The 23,971-nt window shown below is 36.1% G+C and overlaps 1 protein-coding gene across 4 annotated transcripts in view; it reads right to left on the bottom strand.

The window, feature by feature from the left end:
* Positions 1 to 23,971, bottom strand: part of PTPRZ1 (protein tyrosine phosphatase receptor type Z1) — a 190,944-nt gene that overhangs the window by 66,484 nt on the left and 100,489 nt on the right. For all 4 annotated transcript variants that reach the window (XM_017513886.2, XM_017513889.2, XM_017513890.2 and 1 more), the window contains exons 4-8: positions 22,504 to 22,655; positions 19,242 to 19,337; positions 18,654 to 18,720; positions 11,688 to 11,845; positions 11,093 to 11,243 (exon numbers count right to left, since the gene is read on the bottom strand). In XM_017513886.2, coding sequence (XP_017369375.1) covers positions 11,093 to 11,243; positions 11,688 to 11,845; positions 18,654 to 18,720; positions 19,242 to 19,337; positions 22,504 to 22,655 — 624 coding nt within the window. The remainder of the gene's footprint in view (positions 1 to 11,092; positions 11,244 to 11,687; positions 11,846 to 18,653; positions 18,721 to 19,241; positions 19,338 to 22,503; positions 22,656 to 23,971) is intronic.

Below are 23,971 nucleotides of genomic sequence, written 5' to 3'. Positions count from 1 at the left end.
ATATGTTAACAATTGCAGCAGAATGTGACCAAAATGCCTCGTCTCTACTAGTTTGTAATTCACCATATGAACACAAGAGGGCACCCACAACTAACAATTGGTCTTACAAATTGAAACAAATTTACATACAGTATTTAGTATACACAATTTTAGCAAATGTACAATATGCTGGCAGTGGTATACCATATATACAGTATGCTAGCAGTAGTACAGAAATGATTTATAAAATATGAATATATATACTTTTAAAAATAAACACTTTTATAGCTTTGTATCAGTTAAAATTATTTTTCACTTCAACCCTTTGATGCTATTTTTAGTTTAGAGGGGGCTTAGATTGGGGTGTTACTTTGGAAATAAAAAAAAATTGTTTATCAAAAAAACATGAATTTAGATTAAGAAAATGTATTCGAATTTAGATCTATACATCATGTTACTCTACCAAGTGACACTTCTACTAATGTCCACCAGATGGCAGAAGACCTTCAAATCCTCTCAAGTGAGCTATTCGCGTTTGTATCATTGGAGCAACAACCTCGTTCTTGCTTCTAATGAATCCCAAGTTCACTTTTAGAAAGTTGGAAGTGATTCCGAACAATATCATTTGTAGATTTCATACCCCAAAAATCAATCCCACTTTTTACATAATGGGATTGATTTAAAGTGAACTATACTCTTCAAGATAAAACTGTTTTGAAACGCATTAATTTTATGCATGCAGACAAACCATAACAATCTCTTGAGAAAAAAATAAAAGCATTAGTTGCAAAACATCCAAAGAACTACTGCCTAAATAGCAGGAACTACTTTGGTTGGATATCTATGTTTACCTCGCCTTAATAAAAACAATCAGGCTGGGCATGGTGGCTCATGTCTGCAATCCTAGTAGAGGATTTGGGAAGCAGAGGCGGATGGATCACCCCGGTTTAGGAGTTCGAGACCAGCCTGGCCAACATGGCGAAACCCTGTCTCGACTGAAAATACAAAAATTAGTCGGGCGTGGTGGTGCACGCCTGTAATCCCAGCTACTCGGGAGGCTGAGGAAGGAGAATCACTTGAGCCTGGGAGGTGGAGGCTGCAGTGAGCCAAGATCATACCACTGCACTCCTGCCTGGGCAACAAGGCAAAACTCTGTCTCAAAAAAAAAAAAGTAGTAATCGGCACATGTGTCAAAATTTACGAATCAACATTAACATAAAGTAGAGCTCCAAAAAAGAAAGTTCTATTTTCTTGACAGTAGTTTTCACTGTTTTGTTCTCTTCCTTGTAAATCTGTAAGAGTGTGTTAGTTATTTGTTTAATAATTTGAGTTTATATTTTAATTAGAAATTTATTTTTAAAATACTTGTGTTTATTGATAATCAACAATACAGTTGTATGTTATCAAGCTTCAGGTAAACATTGTCTTTTAGATGAGGAGACACAGGATCTTGTGGAGTAAAAAATACATACTTTAGATTTTTTTTAACAAAAAAGCCTATATTTCTATATAGTGTATGATCTGGCCAAAGGGTTGCCTCTCTATAAGTCAAACTGAATCTTTTAAATAACAATTTACTTAATTCCATATACACTATTTGGTGTTCATACCATAGAATGACCATAGAAGAAGTGATTAATAGACACTAAGGTTTCCAGGTTTTCCATATATTTTCTATTGAAATCAGCCCAATTCTCTTATTAGAAGCATGTGTGCTCTGTAAAGTACGTTTTCTGGATTGAAAATCAATAACGTTTTTCAAATCGATATGTACTCAGACATCAAATACAAGCTACTATAGAATAAAATGGTAACAAAAATAAAATTTCCCTGATCATAAGGAGTTAGAAACTGTTGAGGCTTCATTCATTCTTCAGCACTACATCGCACATACTGATTCTCTTCCACATCTACATGTGATCTAGGTCATAGTTACTGATTCTTTAGGGAGCACTGACTAAGAATAAGAACCTGGTTATTGTAGGCTTCTGGCTGTGAGTCTGGGGCCCATGTCAAGTCATGAAGGGTACAAGTAAATGGCACTGTACCATACATAAACAGTGAGCAAAATATCCTCACTATCAAGAATGAGAATGCAGTCTCCTTTAACAGGGAGCTATACATGTTCTTGCTTTAAAAACTTATTTTTAGCATTCTACTCTCATCTGCTTGTTTCTAGGCACTCCAGACATACAGAAGAAAAAGGTACTATCTCAGCCTTTAGGATGCTCATTCCTGTGATAACTTTCAAACACTTAGGTTTAGTAACCTCTCAGATGTAATGAGTGGTTTTAGATTCTAAATTCTGCACTCCATTGATAGAGGAATGTATAAAAAACTTGTGAAAAAAAATCTGCCATTTAGGCCACATTAAGTAATTCTTTCCAAATTCATACACATTTCCCACTAAAAATGGTGTGAGCTGCTGAAGCTTTTAGCTGACCGAAAGTCCTGTGGTTTTTCATTCATCCTCTCATTACTTAAATGAAGAGAGAACACCTAGTATGTAGGAATGGACATAAACTATGGAACAAGTGCCAATATATTAATAAGCAAAGCACTGAGTAACATGAGGAAAAAGTGCAGAAAAAAAGAAAAAATAAATAGAGACAAAGAAATACAAATGCATTCCTTGGCTGTGACAAATCTCTTTGTTAATCAAGAAAGTTGATGCAGATAGCCAAGGGTAGACAGGAGATTTCTTTCACTTCTGTTGCTCTCTAGGCTGCCTTGGAAGAAGTACAATCTACCCCAAGGGAGAAGGTGCAGCCTTAGCTTCAGGTATTATGAGTAAAATGTGGATTGATACGAAATGGCAGGGAGGTGATTCTTAGGGAATGGCAGAGAAAATATCACAATTACTCGACACTACACTAGGTCTCACTCAGTTGTTTCCCACTAATTTGAAGTTCCATATAGTTTAACACAGCTCATGACAAAAGTGCTTTGTAACTACATGCTAATAAATCTACCACATCCTTATTTGAAGCTTATGATCCTCATTTTTAAAAAGTAGTAAGACAGGTATGTGGATGACTACAGGACTTACAGACCCAGAAGGTAACCAATGAGGTTGTGATTTCGCCTCAGGCAGCAGCAGATCTTAATAAAACTAATGTAAACATTGACACAAACGTTAAATGTGACTGGAAAAGATCTATCCCTGTTTTGCACTTCGGAATGATTATATATTCACTTTAGATTAATTGCCAAAAGAAGTCTTTCTAATTCTACCTCTTTCACTCAGTCTTTAGAAACACAGAGTGGCTTCATCAACAGTTCAATTTGTAGTACATAATCTTCTAAGAAGTAAATAATATTCATTTCACTTCTTAAAATATAGTTGCAGTACAGTGTTAACATACATGTGACCTTAACAAATGCTATTAATAACCCACTGACCCTCAACAAGGTAATGTATCAGGACGTTTTTCAGGAAATTGTAGAACATTTCTCATAGGTAAAAATATTACGCTACAAAGACACTCCCTTCATGCTACTCTGCCTTGACAACTATTTTATCTTTTATTTTTTTTATTTTGCATTAAATATATTACAGTGCTAGCAAATGAGATTTGAAGTGCATCCATAATTCTATTCAACAATTATTTAAAAACACCTTAAACATGAAAAACTTGAATAGTGTGCCACACTATTCAACTATCATTGTGATATCTTGCCTCTTTGTCAAATATACACATGACAATGATATTAGTCATGAGTCAGTAGAACATTACCTTCTAGGGACTGTACTGCTTTGCAAATTTTAGGTCATTTAAACCTCACCACAACCCTATAAGGTGACCATTTTTAACTTTTCCATTCTATAGGTGAAGAAACTGAGACTTGGAGAGGTTAAGTAAGTTGATAGCTTTTATACGACTAATACGTACTGGTGCTGAGGTTTAAAATCAAGTCCACTGGATGTTAAAGACTGCTTTTCCCCCTGTGCTTCAGCAGGTCCCTGCTTCTTAGAAGAAAAACCTTGCGAGGTAATAAGAAGGCAGCATGAAAGCATCTGATGCCTGGAAGTCATAGATGAAGTTGAACTTCATCTACTTCATATTTTTGCTATGTTTGTACTGTTATTTGCACATAGTACTCATTATTTTAAAAAGTTTTTTTTGGCCAAGCACGATGGCTCAAGCCTGTAATCTCAGAACTTTGGGAGGTGGAGGTGGGCAGATCACCTGAGGTCAGGAGTTCGAGACCAGTCTGGCCAACATGGTAAAACCCTGTCTCTACTAAAAACATAAAAATTAGTCGGGTTTGGTAGTACGTGTCTGTCATCCCAGCTACTCTGGAGGCTGAGGCAGGAAAATTGCTTGAACCCAGGAGGCAGAGGCTGCAGTAAGCAGAGATCGAGCCACTGTGCTCCAGCCTGGGTGACAAGGCAAGACTCTGACTCAAAAAAACAAAAAAGACAATTTCAAGATCAGATCAGACAATTCTATTAAACTTTTTGATCCTTAGAAGAGCCAGTTGCCATTCCATGATGACAAAAAGAAATGCCTTCCTAATAAATGGCAGCTCTCCATACAAATGGAAATATAGGGGTTTGAAGTTCTGATAAAATATGCATCAATTCACAAATAATCTATTGAGTGCTTGCTGTGAACGCAAAAAAATGAGTAAGGCTTGGTCTCTAACCTTATGGAGTTTGTATGAAGATACAAATCTCACATGGTTTTTGCAATTATTTGCAATGTATTTCTAAAAATACATTTTCCTATAATGCATTTATTGAGAGCAAGATTTTGACAATTTTTATGCTAGCTTTTACAAATTCTCCTCTTGGTCCAAATGAGGATGCTAGATATTTATAATGCAAAAATATATTACCTGAATGTCCAGAATTGCAAAACTGGTTAAGGTTTAATATACAGTTATAACTATATGATGGCATGCCACATAAAAATTAATAATAATGTGTTAAAGATATGTCATGAAATAAAAAAATCAGTAAACAGACATGTGGTATAGTCTCATTTTTTTGAAATATAGTAACTTTTTTTTTTTAATTTCAGAGAAAGACCCAGATAGATATTTACCAAAATCTTAATAATTATCTCTGGGTACAGGGAATCTTTATTTTCTTTGATGTGATTATCTGTATTTCCTACTTTTTATAACTTCAAGTAATAAACATTTATTTTCAGATTAAATTTAATAAAGATCAAAACTGAGTATAAATACAATCCTCAATTCTTATTCTCAAATTCAGTTCCCAAATGTAGAAAGGAGAAAGTATATCCAATAAGAAAAAAACTTTCATAAGAACACAGTATTTCTATGCACAGGACAAATGATAATAAATGCTCATTGAGTGTAAGGACTTGTGATGGAAAAAGCAAGTTCTACTCTGGGAAGAAAGAAACAACTAATTTCTGTGAGTCTAGTCAGAGTCACTGAAGTCTTCTCTTTTTTAACTGTGAAAAATAAAAGCAAGTAGCCCACTTCTTTATAATGATTTCAATAAATGCAGACTGTTATAAAATGGACATGTATAAAAATTATTATATAATCTCAATATGCTAAGTGTTCATTACTGTTAACTACAATAATTTTACAGAAGATTAACAGAGTCAAAATGAAGAATAAATTAAGTAAATTATTTAGCTGTGTTTTTCAATCACAAAGGAAACTATTTCTTAACAATTCTGTCATGACACTGATACTATCTTTTAAAATTAGAATCTTTCTTTTCCTGGAGAAATCTTTAATTTTGAACATGAACTGTACACACATGCTGATACTGCTGTACTGTATTCTTTTGAAGGCTTTGCAATTTTTTAATTATTTAAAGGATGCTCAGCAAGAAGAACTTGGTTCCAACCTTCCTGAAAATCTAAAGCAGTCATTCCCTCTGTGTTTGTTGCCAATAACACATATGCTCTTTTTAACCCCAGAGGCTTAGATATGAGTAAGCTTTAGCCAATGTTGTAATTCATTCATTTATTTATCATTCATCAAGGAGTCAGACAGCTCTTACTACTTGCCAGGTACTTTATCAGATGTTACAGGTAATACTGAGATCCATCAGACAAGAGATCTACCAAGAAATCAAGGCATGCACATAAATACAACTGAAGCAAGGCAAGAAAGGCAAAGTGCCACAACTGCAGGTCGGGGAGTATGATGGTTCAGAATAAAGAGGAATTACTTTCAGTTTCGGGTAATCAGGAAGACTCTATACTGCATAAAGGCATATTAATCAATTATTTGACAGTGGTTCACATTAAATCCAAAAAAAAAAAATTGACTGAATATGTAACTGTGTGGATGAGATTCATCCAACTGCCATGACCTGACTTTTCTATTTCATTGCTATCTCAAAATGATATATTTTGGCAACAATTGAAACTTTAAAATCACAACTGTGCATATAAGTCTATATTACTAGAAAAAAAAAAAAGTTGTGTATCATCTCTGACTCCCAAGAAGGGGATATGTTTTGTCAAATGAAGAACTCCTTTTAAAAATTATTTATTTATTTATTTGTTTTTACTTCAACTTTTATTTTAGATACAGGGGGTACATATGTAGGTTTGTTACATGAGAATACTAAAAGATGCTGAGATTTAGAGTACAAATCCCGTCCCAAAGGTAGTGAGCATTGCACTTGATAGGTAGACTTTTTAACCCACTCACCTCTCTGTTCTTTGGGAGACCACAGTGTCTACTGTTCCCATGTTTAAGTCTATGTGTGATTAATGTTTAATTCATACTTATAAGTGAGAACATGAGGTATTTGGTTTTCTGTCCCTGCATTAGTTCACCTAGGATTATGACCTCCAGCTCTATCCACGTTGCTGCAAAAAAAACCATGACTTCATTTTTTTTATGATGGTGTAGTATTCCATGGTGTATATGTACTACATTTTCTTTATCTAAAATACCACTGGGCACCTGGGTTGATTCCATATCTTTGCTACTGTGACTAGCAGAGCAATGTACATATAAGTACATATGTCACTTCTCAGAAGAAGACATACAAGTGCTAAGAAACATGAAAAAATACTCAGAATCACTAATCATGAGAGAAATACAAATCAAAACTACAGTGAGATATCGTCTCACACCATTCAGAATGGCAATTATTAAAAAGCCAACAAACATAGCAGCTGGGGAGGCTGCAGAGAAAAGGGAATGCTTATACGCTGTGGTGAGAACGTAAATTAGTCCAGCCATTGTGGAAAGCAGTCTGGAGATTTCTCAAAGAACTTAAGACAGAACTACCATTTGACCCAGCAATCCCATTACTGGGTATATACCCAGAAGAAAATAAATCATTCTACCAAAAAGGGCATTTTTTGATTACTGAGCTCGCTGGGATGAGCACAGGTAGGTAAGTTGGAAGGATCTGAGACAAAGGCGATTTTTCTGCCTTAGGAAGACGTGAAGACTTGGGTGGGATGAGGGTAGCAGCTGAGACTCTGTGAGAAGAACTGACCGAAGAGGAGGGTGAAACGATCTGAAGGCAAAGACTCTAAGGCCCAGCAAGTGAGAAGGCAGAAGAGGTATGTTTTCACTAATACAGTTTTAGAATAAAAACTGATGGCCATAAAGACATAAAACCTTAATAAAAACTAGGATTGGTTTTTGAGGACTTTTATTTATCCTAAGGATATAAAATATAAGGGAATAACACTTTCTAAGAAATATTGTTTAAGCTGTAAGCAGATATTTTGATGAGTTGCTGAGTTTTCTCTATCACTCCGTAAATATTTAGTCAAAAATACAAACATTACAAAGTAGTTGGTGTGACTGAATTTTCTTGGGGAAGGTGGGGAAGGGGCACATAAAGGAATAAGAACACGAAAAAAACAGCTTATGAATGTGCATTTTTATTGTAGAACTTTTTAGCTTTTCCTTAAGTATTGTATATTTAAATCCCTTCAATTTAAATGAGTCTATTTTGAGTTGTTGTTTTTATGGTTAGTTCTGCCATTTATGTTGGAACCAAACCACAAACAGGTGATAAGTAAATTATTATAACTGTGGCACTCATGATAGTGTTGCAGCAGGGATGTGAAATTCTGTGACAATATACACACATGGTCTAAGGGAATAAAATAGATCCCTACAAGCTCCACTCAAGAAAATTGCTTTCCTATCATTTATTTATACTACCCAAACACCAAACACAGAAAGTGTTGTTTCTGTGTTTGACCTTAGAATAAACAAAACACTCAAATCCATTATTATTTTTTTAAAGTTTTGAGTCAGCAGCTGTATCTGATTGTGTTCTCTAGACATTTAAAAATGTCTTTAAAGTCATCCGTTTTTTTTTTTTTAATGTAAGCAGAAATTATGTTCCTGCATAAATGTAAAGTACAGTGGACAGAGCTTTGCAAAGCTTTAGATTCAGGGAGAGTTAGGTTCAAATACTGACTCCATTGCTTTCTAGTTGTGTAAACTTGGGCAAGCCATTTAATATCAGCTTCCCAAACTGTAAAATGAAGACAACGAGAGCAACTTCATAAGAGTGATACGAGGTCTAAGTCAAATATTGTCTGGTTCCAGTGTGTGGTAGAGTCACAGAACACACAGTAGCTATTACTGTTCTTGTTATTATGTATTATCACTTTGGGCCTTTAACACTTCACTGTGAATGCAATGTTCTACATTAAACAGTGCAGGAAGCACCCATCAAGCATAACTTGCTATGTTTTTATTAGGTGGAAATGGATTCTTTCAGCCGTGTGGTGAATATTTAGTGAACGAGAGCTTTACTTTAGTTTGTCCATGGAGGTAAAGAGATAAAATACTTATTTACTTCCATTATGGGGCTCAGAGATTGCTGGCAGAGACAAATAAGTAAATAGACGATTACTGTAATATGGCAACTGCTATGATGTCCGTGGAAGCTGAGCACACCATACAACCTCCAGATGAGCACCATTTACCATCTATCTATGGGTATAATGTCTCCTTGAGTGTGCAGCCCTGTGGCCACTGCCAGGGCCAGACTTAGGGGAACAGAAGTAGAGTCAGAGATGGCCTCTCAGAGGATGCAGTGCTCAACCTGAGTCTCAAAGAATGAAGAGGCAGGGAAGTGAAGACAGTGGAGAGGAACATGCCACCAACAGGGAAGCCAAATGTATAAATGGAACCTGGGACTGGGTGCAGTGGCTCACATCTATAATCCCAGCACTTTGGGAGGCCAAGGCAGGTAGATCACCTGAAGTTGGGAGTTTGAGACCAGCCTGACCAACATGGAGGAACCCCGTCTCAACTAAAAATACAAAATTAGCCAGCATGCTACTAGGGAGGCTGAGGCAGGAGAATCGTTTGAACCTGGAAGGTGGAGGTTGCGGTGACCCGAGATTGAACCATTGCACTCCATCCTGGGCAACAAGAGCAAAACTCTGTCTCAAAAAAAAAAAAAAAAAAGGAATCTCGAAGAATGCAGTCTTCCATTTTCAGGGGACTTCATGTAGTCCAATATGAGGGAAGGATGCTAGTTGGGGGGGATTAAGCACTAACACTAGTAAACCTACACAGAGCCTACCATGCATAACAAACAGTTTGAATATTATTCTGATAGTGATGCAGAGCTACTGATGGGTATTAATAAAATAGAATTGATAAAACTGTGTGACAAAAAAGAATCATATTTAATTTGTAATCTGGTCTATTATATTTGAGAAGAGGGGATGATTAAATCTACTTTCCTTTTTCTAATAGATTGTCTATTATTTACTGAACAGTATGCTATAGTACTTAGTACTACCATAGAAATATAATTAAATTTCCTCACTTTGGCGTAATTTAATTTAAAATTTAATTTCCCATTAAATATAGCTATTCATCACTTCTTGAATTCTGTTGTTTTGTTAAAAGATAAACAATTCTTAGAAATATCACGTTGAAACAATAAAAACTTATTGTTGGCTGGGCACAGTGGCTCATGCCTGTAATCCCAGCACTTTGGGAAGCTGAGCAGGTGAATCACGAGTTCAAGAGATCGAGACCATCCTGGCCAACATGGTAAAACCCCTTCTCTACTAAAAATACAAAAATTAGCTGGTCATGGTAGTACATGCCTGTAATCCCAGCTACTCAGGAGGCTGAGGCAGGAGAATCGCTTGAACCTGGGAGGCGGAGGTTGCAGTGAGCTGAGATCACACCACAGCACTCCAGCTTGGGGGACAGAGTGAGACTCTGTCTCAAAAAAATCAGAAGTTTATTGTTACAATGTCTAATCTTCAAAAGCAGATATTAAATTAAAATTATACATGGCAAAAAAAAATCATTGATTTCACTGCAGGACTGATATCAGAGAGGTCCATCTACTTGGAAAGGTTAGAAGTCCCCAATGCAAAGGGCACTTCAATGATTTATTTAATAAACAAGTACAACCTCGGTAAGAACTGAAAAGGACAAGTCAGCAGCTGTATCTGATTGTGTTCTCTAGACATTTAAAAATGCCAATGGAAATGACACCAGGGGGCACTCCAGAGACACCCCTCTGGTGTCATTACCGTTGGCTGTACCTAACAAGAGCAAAATTCTTTTCCTCTGAAGAAGGAAACTGAGAAGAAGATTCACTTCTTAGTCATTAATAACTCAGTGCATTTATTTTCAGTACCGATTAGGTGCTAGGCTCCTTCTTGGGAGCTGCCAACAGAAAGATAAGCACTTTAAAACCCAAATACTGTGTCAAGACTCAGTTCAACAATGGTTCTCCCATGATGGTTTCCTGATCATCCCAACCAGAGGTGATTGCCCAAGCTTTGAACATCTCAGCCTCTTATTCATTGTTTTCTCAAACCTCTTAGCCCAGGCAAATACCAGAAAGTGAACTTAGAAGTGTGTATTTTGCTTTGCTACTTATTACTGTGTATTCTAGGGAAATGATTTTCCTTATTAAATCTCAGTTCTCATCTATAAAATGGGGCTATTCTTATGGGAAAGAATAGATTTTTTTAGTTGACATTTTATAGATGCGGTATCTGACATTCAGAGAATTAGACAGCTTACCTAAAGCTACAACGTTAATAATTAAAACATTCCTAAAGTTCTAAGTCCTCTATATTTTCCATTTTACCACAATTACCTCCTATAACTTTGCATTTACAACAGTTGAAGATTATAGTTAAATATGTACCTGCTTCATGAATCTCTTCCTTTCCAGTGTATGAGGAAAACACCTGTCTAGAGAACTTGTACTGTTGCTCTCGAAAATTGTTTTGTAAGTAGTCCATCAGCATGACATAACCAGATTGTTGCATTGTAAGAACTTCACAAAAAACAGCCAACTGAAAAGAAGATCAAATAGTTTAATGTATCTGCTTCAAAGGCATCGGTCAATGCTTTAAAATGGATGTTCTACAGCAAAGTTAGAACGTAATGTTTTTTTTTTTTTGAGACGGAGTTTCACTCTTGTTACCCAGACTGGAGTGCAATGGCGCGATCTCAGCTCACCGCAACCTCCACCTCCTGGGTTCAGGCAATTCTCCTGCCTCAGCCTCCTGGGTAGCTGGGATTACAGGCACGCGCCACCATGCCCAGCTAATTTTTGTAGTTTTAGTAGAGATGGGGTTTCACCATGTTGACCAGGATGGTCTCGATCTCTTGACCTCGTGATCCACCCGCCTCGGCCTCCCAAAGTGCTGGGATTACAGGCGTGAGCCCCCGCGCCCGGCCATAATGTTTTTTAAATGGCTTTCAATTACCTGATTTGTTTGAATTTCTAAGATTACCTGGCTTTCAGAGATGCTAACTGTATCTTTAAAAACAATCCAGTCAACTGTGTCTGTGCAGGGAGGAGAAGTCAATGAGCCATTGTAAATGTAATACTTGTCAGTTGAGTTTGGCAGAAGGTTCAGCAGTATGAATGGATCTAAGGCAGCGTGCTTCCCTAAAAAGGAAAAAAATACATCTCAGCTGGAGTCTCACCATTGGAACTTGGCTCTTCCAAGCTTCTATGAAACAGAGACACATGCTTTGTTATGTATTGATTATCAACACTGAGATTTTGAAACATTTTAGATATATTTTTTAAATGATAATAAAGCTAGCATGACCCAAATTGTCCTACATATGTCACTATACAGTGTTAGATGCATTATCTTTACAATATCGAGATGCTGAACAGAATATTTTACTTATAAAAGATACTCAGAAATCATATGATCATCTCAATGGAAACGGTTATATCACTTCATAAGACTCAATACCAGTTAATGGAAAACAAAAACAAACCCTTATTCTGGTGAAGATTATCATCAAAGCCTGTACTAGTCAACCTCTTTAAGAATGACTTATTGAAAGTGTTTCCTGTAGAGTTCAAGAATGACACCAGGATATCCTGCCATCACCACTTCTACTTAACATTGAACTGGAGGACTGAGCCAGTGCAATAAAGAAAAAAGAAACAAAAATCATAAGACTGTATAGGAAAAATAATACCATCACAGTGTGCAAATAACATGACTGTGCATGTTAAACAATGAAAATTATTTACAGAGTATGGGAAATAATAAATGAATTTAGCAGTCACTGCACATAGACCAATATACAAAAATCAGTTGTATTTCTGTGCACCAGCATCAAATGACAGAAAATAAACTTTAAAGCAATATGATTTAAAATAGCAAAACACTATCAAACACAAGTAAATATAACAAATGATGTGTGGAACATCTACACTGAAAATTACAAAATATTCCTGAGAGAATTAAATAAAACATTAAAATGGCAGAAAGACCAGTGGTGTTCACGGGTTGGAAGAGTCAGCATTGTGAAGGTGTTGATTTTCACCAAATTGATTTATAGATTCAATAAAATCTTAAAATACCAGAAGGTTTTGTGTGCAATTGACATGTTGATTCTCCAATTTCAATAAAAATCCAAAGATAAGTTAAGACAATTGAAAAATAATAAAGCTGGAGAACTTTCACTACCAGATACGAAGATCTGTCATACTGTTATATAGAAAGCTGTAAAAATCATGATGTGAGGTATTTGTGCAAACATAGATGAGGAGGACAATGAAAGAGAAAATAAAAGATAAAAATATGGTCATTTGATTTATGATAGAAAAATTATTATGGAATGTGGAATGGATGGTCTTTTCAATAAACAGTGCTGTATCAACTGAATATCCCCATGGAAAAAAGTAAATCTTGATTCCCTACTTCACATCATAAGCACAAATTAGTTCTAAACTGATTGTAGATTTAAATGTGAACAGATTGATTTTAAAGGAAAATATTTTAAAAATTATCATCATAACCTAATGGTAGGTTGAGGCTCCAGAAATGTCACACACAAAAAATATTACCCATACAAAGAAAAATAATAAAGTTTAGTACATGACAATCAAGATCTATTCATCAACAGTCATTATTAAGAGAGTAAAAAGGAAAGTCAATGAGTGGAAAAATATTTTTAATACAATATACATATGTGTATACACATTGATACAATATACACATATGTATATAGACCAATAAATATTGATTTATTCTTTTATATAAACTTATATACAGATTACAGAATTTCTATCTAAAACTGGTAGAGTTTCTTAGGTGGGCCATCTGGCGTTCAAACCCTGAAACAATCCAAATGTATGTCTCCTTGAATAGTCTCATTGTATCTCTTAGCACTTGTCAATAGCGATACCTTTACCATTTAGCTATTTGTGAACTAGCCCTCACTAATGCAGGCAGTAATCTGTTTGTCAGTGAGAGCTGTGTCAACTCTTTTTCCCGTCTCCTGAACTAACCAGCCCAGTGCAAGTCCTCTGCCCTCTCTATGAGATTGAGGCCATTAAGAAATAGTCCCTGAAGGCCGGGCGCGGTGGCTCACGCCCGTAATCCCAACACTTTGTGAGGCTGAGGTGGGCGGATCACGAGGTCAGGAGTTAGAGACCAGCCTGGCCAACATGGCGAAACTCCCTCTCTACTAAAAATGCAAAAATTAGCCAGGCGTGGTGGCCCGTCCCTGTAATCCCAGCTACTCGGGGGCCTGAGGCAGGAAAACTGCATGAACTGGAAGGCGGAGGTTGCAGTAAGCTGATTGTGCCACTGCACTCCAGCCTGGGCAACAGAGCAAGACTCTATCTCCAAAAAAAAAAAAAAAAAAAAAGAAAGAAAGAAATAGTCCCTGAAGCCAATTAACCTAGTCTAAATGAGGTGGCAGAGTGTAGAGCAGTGGTTTTAATCCTTACGTGAATGATCTGGGGAGTTGCAGAAAAATACCAATGCCCCAGGTCCCACTCTAGACCATTTGAATTAAGATCTCTAGTGGTCGGGCCTGGGCATCTAGATTTTCAAAAAGCATCCCCAGGTGATGCAAACATGCAGGACACTGCAGAAAATCCCAAGTAAAGTAAAGCCTTTTCAAGGTTTTAGTCTTTTTTTTTTTTTTATATGGAGGCATGTTCTGCCACCAGGCTGGAATGCAGTGGCGTGATCTCGGCTCACTGCAACCTCTGCCTCCCGGGTTCAAGCGATTCTCCTGCCTCAGCCCCGCCAAGCAGCTGGGACTACAGGCACACATCACTATGCTCAGCTAATTTTTGCATTTTTGGTGGAGACGAGATTTCACCATGTTGGCCAGGATGGTCTTGATCTCTTGACCTCTGATCCGCCCGCCTCGGCCTGCCAAAGTGCTCGGATTACAGGCATGAGCCACAGCCCTCGGCCTAGGTTTTAGTCTTTCTTAATCACACTTTCCACATTAGAACATGAAATGACTATTTGACCTTAAAAGTCTATTTCAGCTCTAAACTCTATGAAGACTGAACATATTCAGAAAGTCTCAAAGAAAAAACAGTTATTTAAAAGTTAAATTAGTAAATGTTAACTTTTCTGTACACAGAAACTTCTGAAAAGAAAAGGAATACTGTTATTAACTAACGTTAGAGACAACTGCTTCAGTCTGAATTAAAAACTGACTCTTAGAAGTAAAAACCTTTTCTTGACTGAATTGAGAGTCATGTCAACATGGCCTAAATCTAGTTTTAATCCATTAGAAAGTTCAAGCTCTGTTTGATTTAACAGATTCATTAGTAACTTCTAAAAGCATGTCCTCCAGTTCTCCAATGCCAAGATAATGTGATCAGAATTCAGATTAGATTCAAGTTCTTAGGAACTAAAAAGAATATTTACTTTTAATCTGTGAATTTTTTTCTTGTTGATTTATGTTTTCAATATTAGAAAATTGTTGTGGTTAAATTACCTCCTTGTCAGTGGACTGTAATTGTTCCTTTTTCCACTGAAGACTAAATTTATCTTACAAATATGTCACGAAAAATGTGTGTGTTGAGAATACTAATTAAGTAAGGAGCCAGAAATTGACTCACTGCTAAATTAGGTGAAAATGAATTGACCCCAGGAGAACCAAGGGCCAGGAAGCGAAAGCAGAGGTGAGACCTGAGTAAGGAGAGTGAGATAAAGAACTTTGCTATTATTGGGAAAGAAATTAAAGGGGGAGAAAGTTAAAAGGAAGCAAAAGAACCAGAAGAAGCTTTTAATAATTTTCCTCTCCCTATCCCCAATGTGGAATCCATTCTTCTTGCCTCTGAACCTCAATAGCAGTCACCTACTCTCTCTTACAGACGTGGTAACTAGATATCACAAGACTTTTCAATTACAGAAGTGCTTTTCAGTTACATTTTCTTTTAAATAAATTTCACTACAACATTTTTCCTTTGTTAGTGTTTGTGGTTTTTGTTTTGTTTTCTTGGCTTGAGAAGAAACACCTACTTCATCCAAATAACCTCACCATTGTTAACACAAGAGAGAAGCACACCAAAACAAACGCTGCCCTATTTGGGGTCAGTCATTTATTTATGCAATCACCATTTGCTTGAACATATATTGATGATCAACCAACCAACTAATAAGATCCTTCCATGAGAAGGCTAACAGTGGAAGGAAAAAGATGGGGAGGAACAAAGACGAAGAAACCACAATGGGGCCAAGCACTAGGGAAAGGCTGGTAACTACATGAAAGCAATTCCTATTACTTAGGACAATGGTATTTAGCAGGGGGCCACACCAATGCCTATGAAGATTTTTTGGTATAGAAATGTCTGGGTTGAATTTGTGATTAGGAAAGCACCATAAATCATTCTGATAATTCCCATCAGATAATCACTGATGATGTCACCTGGGATGTGTCTCTGCAACTTGAAAGATTGCAACTAACGTTTTTTGTGGGCTCTGTCTGGAAAGTATTAATGCATTATCTCAGTATTGCTGCAACACCATGCTCTCTCTCTCTTTCCACTCCATGGACAGAATAATGCTTAACATTGAGTGGGTATGGATGGAAGAGAGGGAGAGAAAGAAAGAGGGGTTGAGGGAAGGAATGAGAAATGGGCTTTGTCTTTTAGGGAGGAAACAGGAAATGAGCAACCAGCCCACAGCATAGTAAGAGAGATCTTATAATCTGAGTAATGGTTGAAGTTATTTTTTAATACATTACATGGTGAATACAGAGCTGAATTTGGGGGTTTAGGTGTGATTCCAAGAGTCACTGCCAGAAGACAAGCCCCACCTTTGATCCTCAGGGTTGCCAGCAGCAACCAATATGGGGAAGCCTTCAGTTTATTGGGCAGTAGGGGATTTTCTAGAGTCAGGAGCAAGACCAGATTTAATTTAAAAACTCTCAAAATGGAGACACTTGACTTTAGAAAGACTTAACTTAATTTGGTTTGGGCAGCTGTCCTTGCCGAGTATACTAAAATACTAAGTATCCAGCTGAATGAATGAATTGATAGGCATGAAGGATTTTGTTTTTTGTAAAAGAGGAAGTTGGTGCATAGATAGTAGTGATATGGTTTGGCTTCATGTCCCTGCCCTAGTCTCATCTTGAATTGTAATCCAAATTGTAATCCCCATGTGTTGAAGAGAGACCAAGTGGGAAGTGATTGGATCATGGGAGCAGTTTCCCCCATGCTGTTCTCATGACAGTGAGTGAGTTATCCCGAGATCTAATGGTTTTATAAGTGTTTCGGTTTCTCCTTTGCTTGTGTCTCACTCTCTCTATCCTGCTGCCATGTAATACATGCCTTGCTTACCCTTTGCTTTCCACCATGATTGTAAGTTTCCCGAGGCCTCCCAAGCCATGCAGAACTGTGAGTCAATTCAATATGTTTCTTTTACAAGTCACTCAGTCTCAAGGAGTATCTTTACAGAAGTGTGAAAATGGACTAATACAAAGGGGGTAGAGAGAGAGAAAGAGAGGGTAAAGGACTAGAATCTGTCCTCAGCTAATCTAAGAACTGTTCTGCTTTCAAATTAAGGGCCAAGATATACACAGAATAATGTCAGGGGATCCATATTCTCAGAAAGAGTGAGAATATAAGAGAATATGTGGTCATACTGTTTCTGACAAAGTATCTTCCTGAATGGCTTGCAGACACTAGATAATAGAAAGGAAACGTTAGTTAAAAAACATGAGCAAGTTTATTCTCAAGCTCTTAAGAGTGCCTTCCAAGGCACCCCCCAAAAGTAAAGTACCCTGGGAAACTAGAGAGGCCTTAAGAGAAAGTGTCAAAGGTCCTATAGTTACACAAGTCAGGGTTAGTAACCCGGTTGTTAACATCTGTTTCACTGTTCCTCACAGGAAGGTCTAGAACATTCAGAATTCATATCTTATACATTTTTTTTTAAGTACAGGAATTCAAACTAGTTGCTTTATTTCAGTCTGGGTAGAATCCGCTTTCTGACTCAAGGAGGGGAAAATTAAATGTGACTTATGGCATTCAATGTTAAATTTTGCAATCTGGGTCAATGGAGGGAAATAAGAGCTTCATCTAGCTGAGGTTTTCTTTTTTTTTTTTTTTTCTTTTTAAAGAAAGATACACTGCAGGAGTTCACACATTCCTGACTTCTGAAAAGTTGGGTCAATCCAGATCCTCACATGTAATTGACAATGATAAATCAATCCTAGGCCAGGCTTCTGCTTTCAAGAAAAGGATCTACATGAGTTTTTTTCTGATTTCAAATTTTGCGCCTTCCCAGAGAGGAATGATCCCCATTTTATTGGTAACTCAGGGCAGCATTAAGATTTTCTGTGTGTGGGTGCTTAATAAAAATAAAATAGAACACGAACAGGCTTGCAGTCCATTGCTGATGTTGTTATAAGCATTGTGACAAATTACGGGATCCATGAGACAGCAGGCAGAACAATGTCAAGGCATATTACACCTTCTTCTATGTAAGTGTTGACCTTCTTCCAAAAATCCAATCTCCTCATGTTGGTACAAGCAAAGGATTTATCAAGGAAATCACCAGGGAATAAATTTTAACTTGAGTAACAATTCCTTTTCTACTTTAAAATACGATTTTTATAAAATTACCTGGCTTCAGATTAGGAGTTAGTCCTTAAAGGATGTATAATGCAGAGAGATAATAGATAAATAGGCTTTAAATGCATGATATAATTAGATTATTTTCAAGAATAAATTTTAAAAACTTCAATTTCCTACTTACATTAATGTTTCATGCTTCTGACGTAACAAAATTTTCTGATCAATTGTTCTTTATTTGGTGAGAAATGTATAAATTATCAAGCAGGGAAAGTAAGAGACTGCTCCTCTCTAAAAATGTACTACTTTCTAATTTTGGAACAAGTGATTTTTGTCAGAATGTAAACACTCATATCCATCCAAAGCAGAATCTTGAAGAAAGATATTTCTCCAAGTAGCTTACCAAAACGACTCACACTCTCGACTCCATCAATAATTGCTTTGAAATCCAAATTTTCTTCAGTCCCAACCTGTTAAAGAAGAATCATATTCTAAAAATAGAATAAAACATTTGAATACCTGTTCAACAAAAATGTGATGATTAATAAGTTCCATTTTAAATATGTGCATCCCAAAATAGTAAGTTCCGAACACACTTTTTTTATAGCTAGGTGAAAATAAATAAAGCAAACCAAAAACCAGATAACTTACATATTTCATTAAGAAAAGTAAATTTTAAAATTTTATGATTCATAGTTACTGATAATAATACATAATTATTAATATAATGTTTGTATGTGCAAATAAGCAAATCTGTGTACTTAGAGAACACTTTGCCCCAGCTGGAAAAGATCCACCCAATTAACAAACACAAGAGTCTCCTTTTAAAAATACCAGGTAAAGGTCATCTTTTTTTGAGAATTACCACCAGTTATAATTTTACATGTGAGCTCTTCTATTTGTTAGAAAGTATGTCTTGATATTTCACATTAATATTTAACGTGACTTCAAAAGGAATTACATTCATGTTAAATGTATATATAATCATTACCTCAAACAAAATGGATAAAGCTCTTAACTTCCCTTTTCCTCTAACTGCTTCCTCAAAACTTGAAAATCGGTCCGCATCAAAGCAGTAGATTTGCATCTATAAATGTAACAATAACAGTTTCATGATACACAAAGACTACATAAAAATCAGCAAAGAGACTTAATGAAACAAGCAATTCAATAAATTCTATTTGAAAAATTCTATAAACTGTGTAATTCTACATTCTACCTATTTCTAAAACATTTTATAAATTACATGTATACAACTACATTTACTATCATTTACCATCCTTCAATAAAGAAGGGAATAGAAAGTTAGACATATCTAAAACCAAAATGACCACTTTGAGAATACCAGGGGACTGTGTGGTAAAATTTATTAAGGCAATTACATGAAATAAATAATCACATATTACATTAACTGTTTTATTGAATTCTTTCAAATATAAGTTTCTCTCTTTCTCAAGCATGCACGCCTTTCTTGACAGTCCAGAGATATCATTTTTTGATATTACCATGTTGTGGTCTATTAATATTGAAACTCTCAAGGACTCTCAGTTTCTACCTAAAAAATCTCAAAGACTTTTAAGTTTCATATTTTGATTCTCCTCTCCAGTTGTGAGTCTATCCCTTGTTAATTTCTGCTTTAGTCAATATACATATCTCTCCTTAACAGCCTGTATATGATATGGTGCTTCTCCTGTCTAGGCTTGGAAATCGTGTCTCAGAATAGATAGAAGTAGAATTAAGGTAAGAGTAGGAAGCCTCTGCATAAAGCATAGTTAGGGCTCTGACGGGAAAAATAGAAGGTGTGCAACAGGATGGCACTGGCTCCTGCTTTGGGTGAGTCACCAAAACCTTTTCAGAGACAGGATTTCTGAATGAGCAGCTTTTAGCCAGGTGAAAGGCAGAAGAGAAGGGCATGTGTTCAAGTCAGAAGGACTCCCTGGGAAAGGCCTATTAGGCAAACAGTATGACAAGCATGGGAAACTGAAAGAAATACAATGTAAAATTTAATAATTATTTATTTAATAATCCAAGTAAGCAAATTTTTTTCTGACCTCCCACATGGTATTTAGGGGAAGAATTGATAAGGCTTTTTGTTTGTTTGTTTTGAGAGGGTGTCTCACTCTGTCACTCAGACTGGAGTGCAGTGGCATGATCATGGCTCACTGCAGTGTTGACCTCCTGGGGTCAGGTGATCCTCCCACTTCAGCCTCTTGAGTAGCTGGGACCACAGGCGTGTGCCTCCATGTTCAGCTAATTTCTCTTATTTTTTGTAGAGATGGGGTCTCACTATGTTGCCCAGACTAGTCTCAAACTCCTGGGCTTAAGCGATCCTCCAGCCTCAGCCTCCCAAAGTGGTGGGGTGACAGGTGTGAGCCACCATGTCTGGTGAGTTGAGAAGACTTGATTGTAAGATGTAGGAGATCAGAAATAAGGAGTGATCCAGGGATGATACTTGGGTTTCCAGTTTACACAATTACATTGAGAGTGTTTTAAACAACAAATAATACCACTGAGAGACAATTTGAGAGGCTTTTGCATTAAAAAAATTGTATTAGTTTTAGTGCATGGATTCTGTACCATTTATTTTGATTGCTTAGGGCTGTTGTTGATAGAATTTTTTTTTTATTTTCATCTTTGTTCTACATAGATAATATTGTGAGTAAGCTAAACTCTCAGAAGTGACATGCTGTTTAATGAGTTGACTGATTACTTTGATAAATCAAATTTTATAAATGTGCTTTTCTTTAAAAATAGCGAATAAAGAAAAGAATGCAGATTTTAGCTGTAAATGTGAATGTGGGTATCCACACTTTTTAAAAAGCTTTTCAGTCTTTTAAGAAGTAATTCACCTGATCTTACTTTTATTATTAATAACTGTTTTGAATTATAAAATGAATAGTTTCATTCTAGGTCTTTTAGAAAATATGGGGACTTTAAAGGAGAAAATAAGAGGCACCTATAATGCCATGCCATCACCCAGAGAAAATTATTATTAACATTTTCTTGATTTCCATCAATTACCTTTTTTTTTTTTTTTGAGACAGAGTCTCACTCCATCACCCAGTCTGGAGTGCAGTGGTATGATATTGGCTCACTGCAACCTCTGCCTCCTGAGTTCAAGTGATTCCCATGCCTCAGCCTCCAAGTAGCTGGAATTGCAGATGTGCACTACCACATCCAGCTAATTTTTGTATTTTTAGTAAAGTAGGGTTTCACTATGTTGGGCAGGCTGGTCTGGAACTCCTGACCTCAAGTGATTTGCTGGTCTCAGCCTCTCGAAGTGCTGGGATTACAGGTGTGAGCCACTGTGACTGGCCCCTCAATTACTTTTATGAGTAATAAGTCAATCCCTCATTTAATTTCCATAATAATGTTAAAAGGCACGTGCAGCTACGATGTCAATTTCACAGAAGAGAAATGGAAGCATAGGTAAGTTAAATAATGTATACATTGTGATGTGTTGCAACAGATAACCAAATGGTGGAGCCAAGATGCAAACCTAGTCCATTTGACTCAGACTCCACTTGCAGTCAATATTTAATTAGTTTTCATGTATTTAAAAATTGCAAAAATAATACTGCTTATACCATTTAACGTGTTTCTTTTTAAAACCATTAATATGATTAACCTTTTTTGTGTAAATATGTCATTCAAAAACATGATTTTTGTAAGACCTATAATATCCACCATAGTGTATTTAAATAAGCATTGCCTTTTGTTTTAATATATTTTAAATAAATTTTTGCACTTTTTTATTTTTAGATTAAATGGCTTTACATTTAAATATTCGGTATTGAGTATAAATTATTTAAAATTTTTAATAAAAACAAGCAAGCAGCTTCCCAGAAATTCTACCAATTTAGACTTTCTCCAGACATGTAAGAAAACATTTTACTGCACATTCATTTTTTAATAATTATTTACTTTGCCAATTTTAAAGCTGAAAATTTTTATCATTTTAATCAAAAGATTCTCCAGTATGTTAATACAATTTTCCCCCTTTTCCTTCCTTCATTCAATAATTCATCAACATTTATTGATTACCTATTATGTGGCACTTTGGGTTATCAGGAAGCGGCAAATCAAAGATAAGTCTTATACTCATTTAGCTTAGTCTAGTATATTAATCAAGTAATCAAAATATCACTTTATAAATTATAATATTTGATTTTAAAATTAATCAAATTATATGCTAAATAAAAACATCAATTATTATGAAAATAAAATAGTAAACAGTGGATCTCCTGATTTACCTCAAGTGGAAATTTTTGTCCTTCTAAACTATGCTCTGATCCATCAGATGACATATTGCATTTTCCCCAGTGAAAAGTTATCTTGCTTGCTTTAAACACCACTTCTGAAACTCCTCCGCTGACACGGTAGTCATTAGTGAGATTAATTTCCACTAAGGAAAGAAATACAATTACATCTAAACTTCTGAAAATCAAAATTTTAAATTTCAACTAAATTTCCATCTACTTAAGTTAGATTAAGAAAATCATTTATTTGATACATTTATAAAATATGAAGTCGCCATTTTAGAAGCCAAACTTTGTAGGTCAGCACAATATACTTAATATATTGTATTGCCACAAATGCAGACTAAGCTAAAGATCTTGACTGTGTATGACTCCAAGATTAGAAGACAGCCAGTCCACCTGCTGTTTGTTTGGCATCCTAAGATAGCTGTTCCTTGAAAGCTCCGCTTCCCTAGGATATGTCAGATGGTAATAAGAAGACAGAGCAAAGGGGAAAGGAACAGAAAGGTTAAAAAAAAAAAAGCCTTCTCAGAGTGATCCCTCCTTCCTACTTTCAGCCCATTTCTACTCCGTATTAGGCTGCTGCTTATCCCTCCATGTATCACTCAGGCTTCCTCATCAAGCTCCAGAACCTAGGTTCCTGGCTGTGGCAGGAAAGGCCGGAAACTCATTCTTATGGAGGAGTTTTAGCCATCTCATGTTTGAATCCTGAGTGGCAACCATCAGAAGCTTAAACTCCCCTGCATGAGTCCCACAGCAGATACTATCTGACTGTATTTTAGCAGTCTTGTGGAGAGCTCTCTTGAGAGCCCAGTGCAAAATGTTGATGTCTTTCAATACAATTTAAATAGTCTCTGTTCCATTAGGGAGAAATCACTGTTGGCATCAGGGACTGAATACAACACATTAGCCAGGTAGGGATATAACTCCCTCTAATAATAATAATAACAAGCACAATAACAATGACAACCAACATTTACTTAGCACTTAGGACGTACCATGGACTATACTAATTACTTTACATGTATTATCCGCTTGATCCTTGCACAACCTTAGCAAGTAGATACTATATAATCCTTATTTTACAGATAAGGAAATTAAGTCACAGAAAGGCTAAGTTGCTCAAAGGTTCCCCACTGTCATTTCAAGAGCCAGTAGTAAACCCAAGTACAGTAGCTCTATTAGCTCAATGATCTAATAACCACTCTCCTCTATGAAAAATAAAGCAGAGGTTCCATGCCCTACTGCTTTGTAACACCCTTCAAAACTGAAAATAAAAATGTCAAGATTTGGGACAATATACTTTTAGGTAATTATTACATGTAACATAATAATTTTAAAAATTATTCATTCAGAAATACTTAGTGTTTATGACGTATCAGGCTCTGATATAGAAAAATCTCTACTTTCATGAGATTTTGTTGGTTTGTTTGTTTTGTTTTGTTTTGTTTTAAGACAGAGT

Source organism: Cebus imitator, unplaced genomic scaffold, assembly GCF_001604975.1.
Source record: "Cebus imitator isolate Cc_AM_T3 unplaced genomic scaffold, Cebus_imitator-1.0 Scaffold508, whole genome shotgun sequence".
NCBI classification, from domain to species: Eukaryota; Metazoa; Chordata; class Mammalia; order Primates; family Cebidae; genus Cebus; species Cebus imitator.
This window is presented reverse-complemented; position numbering and strand designations above follow the sequence as displayed.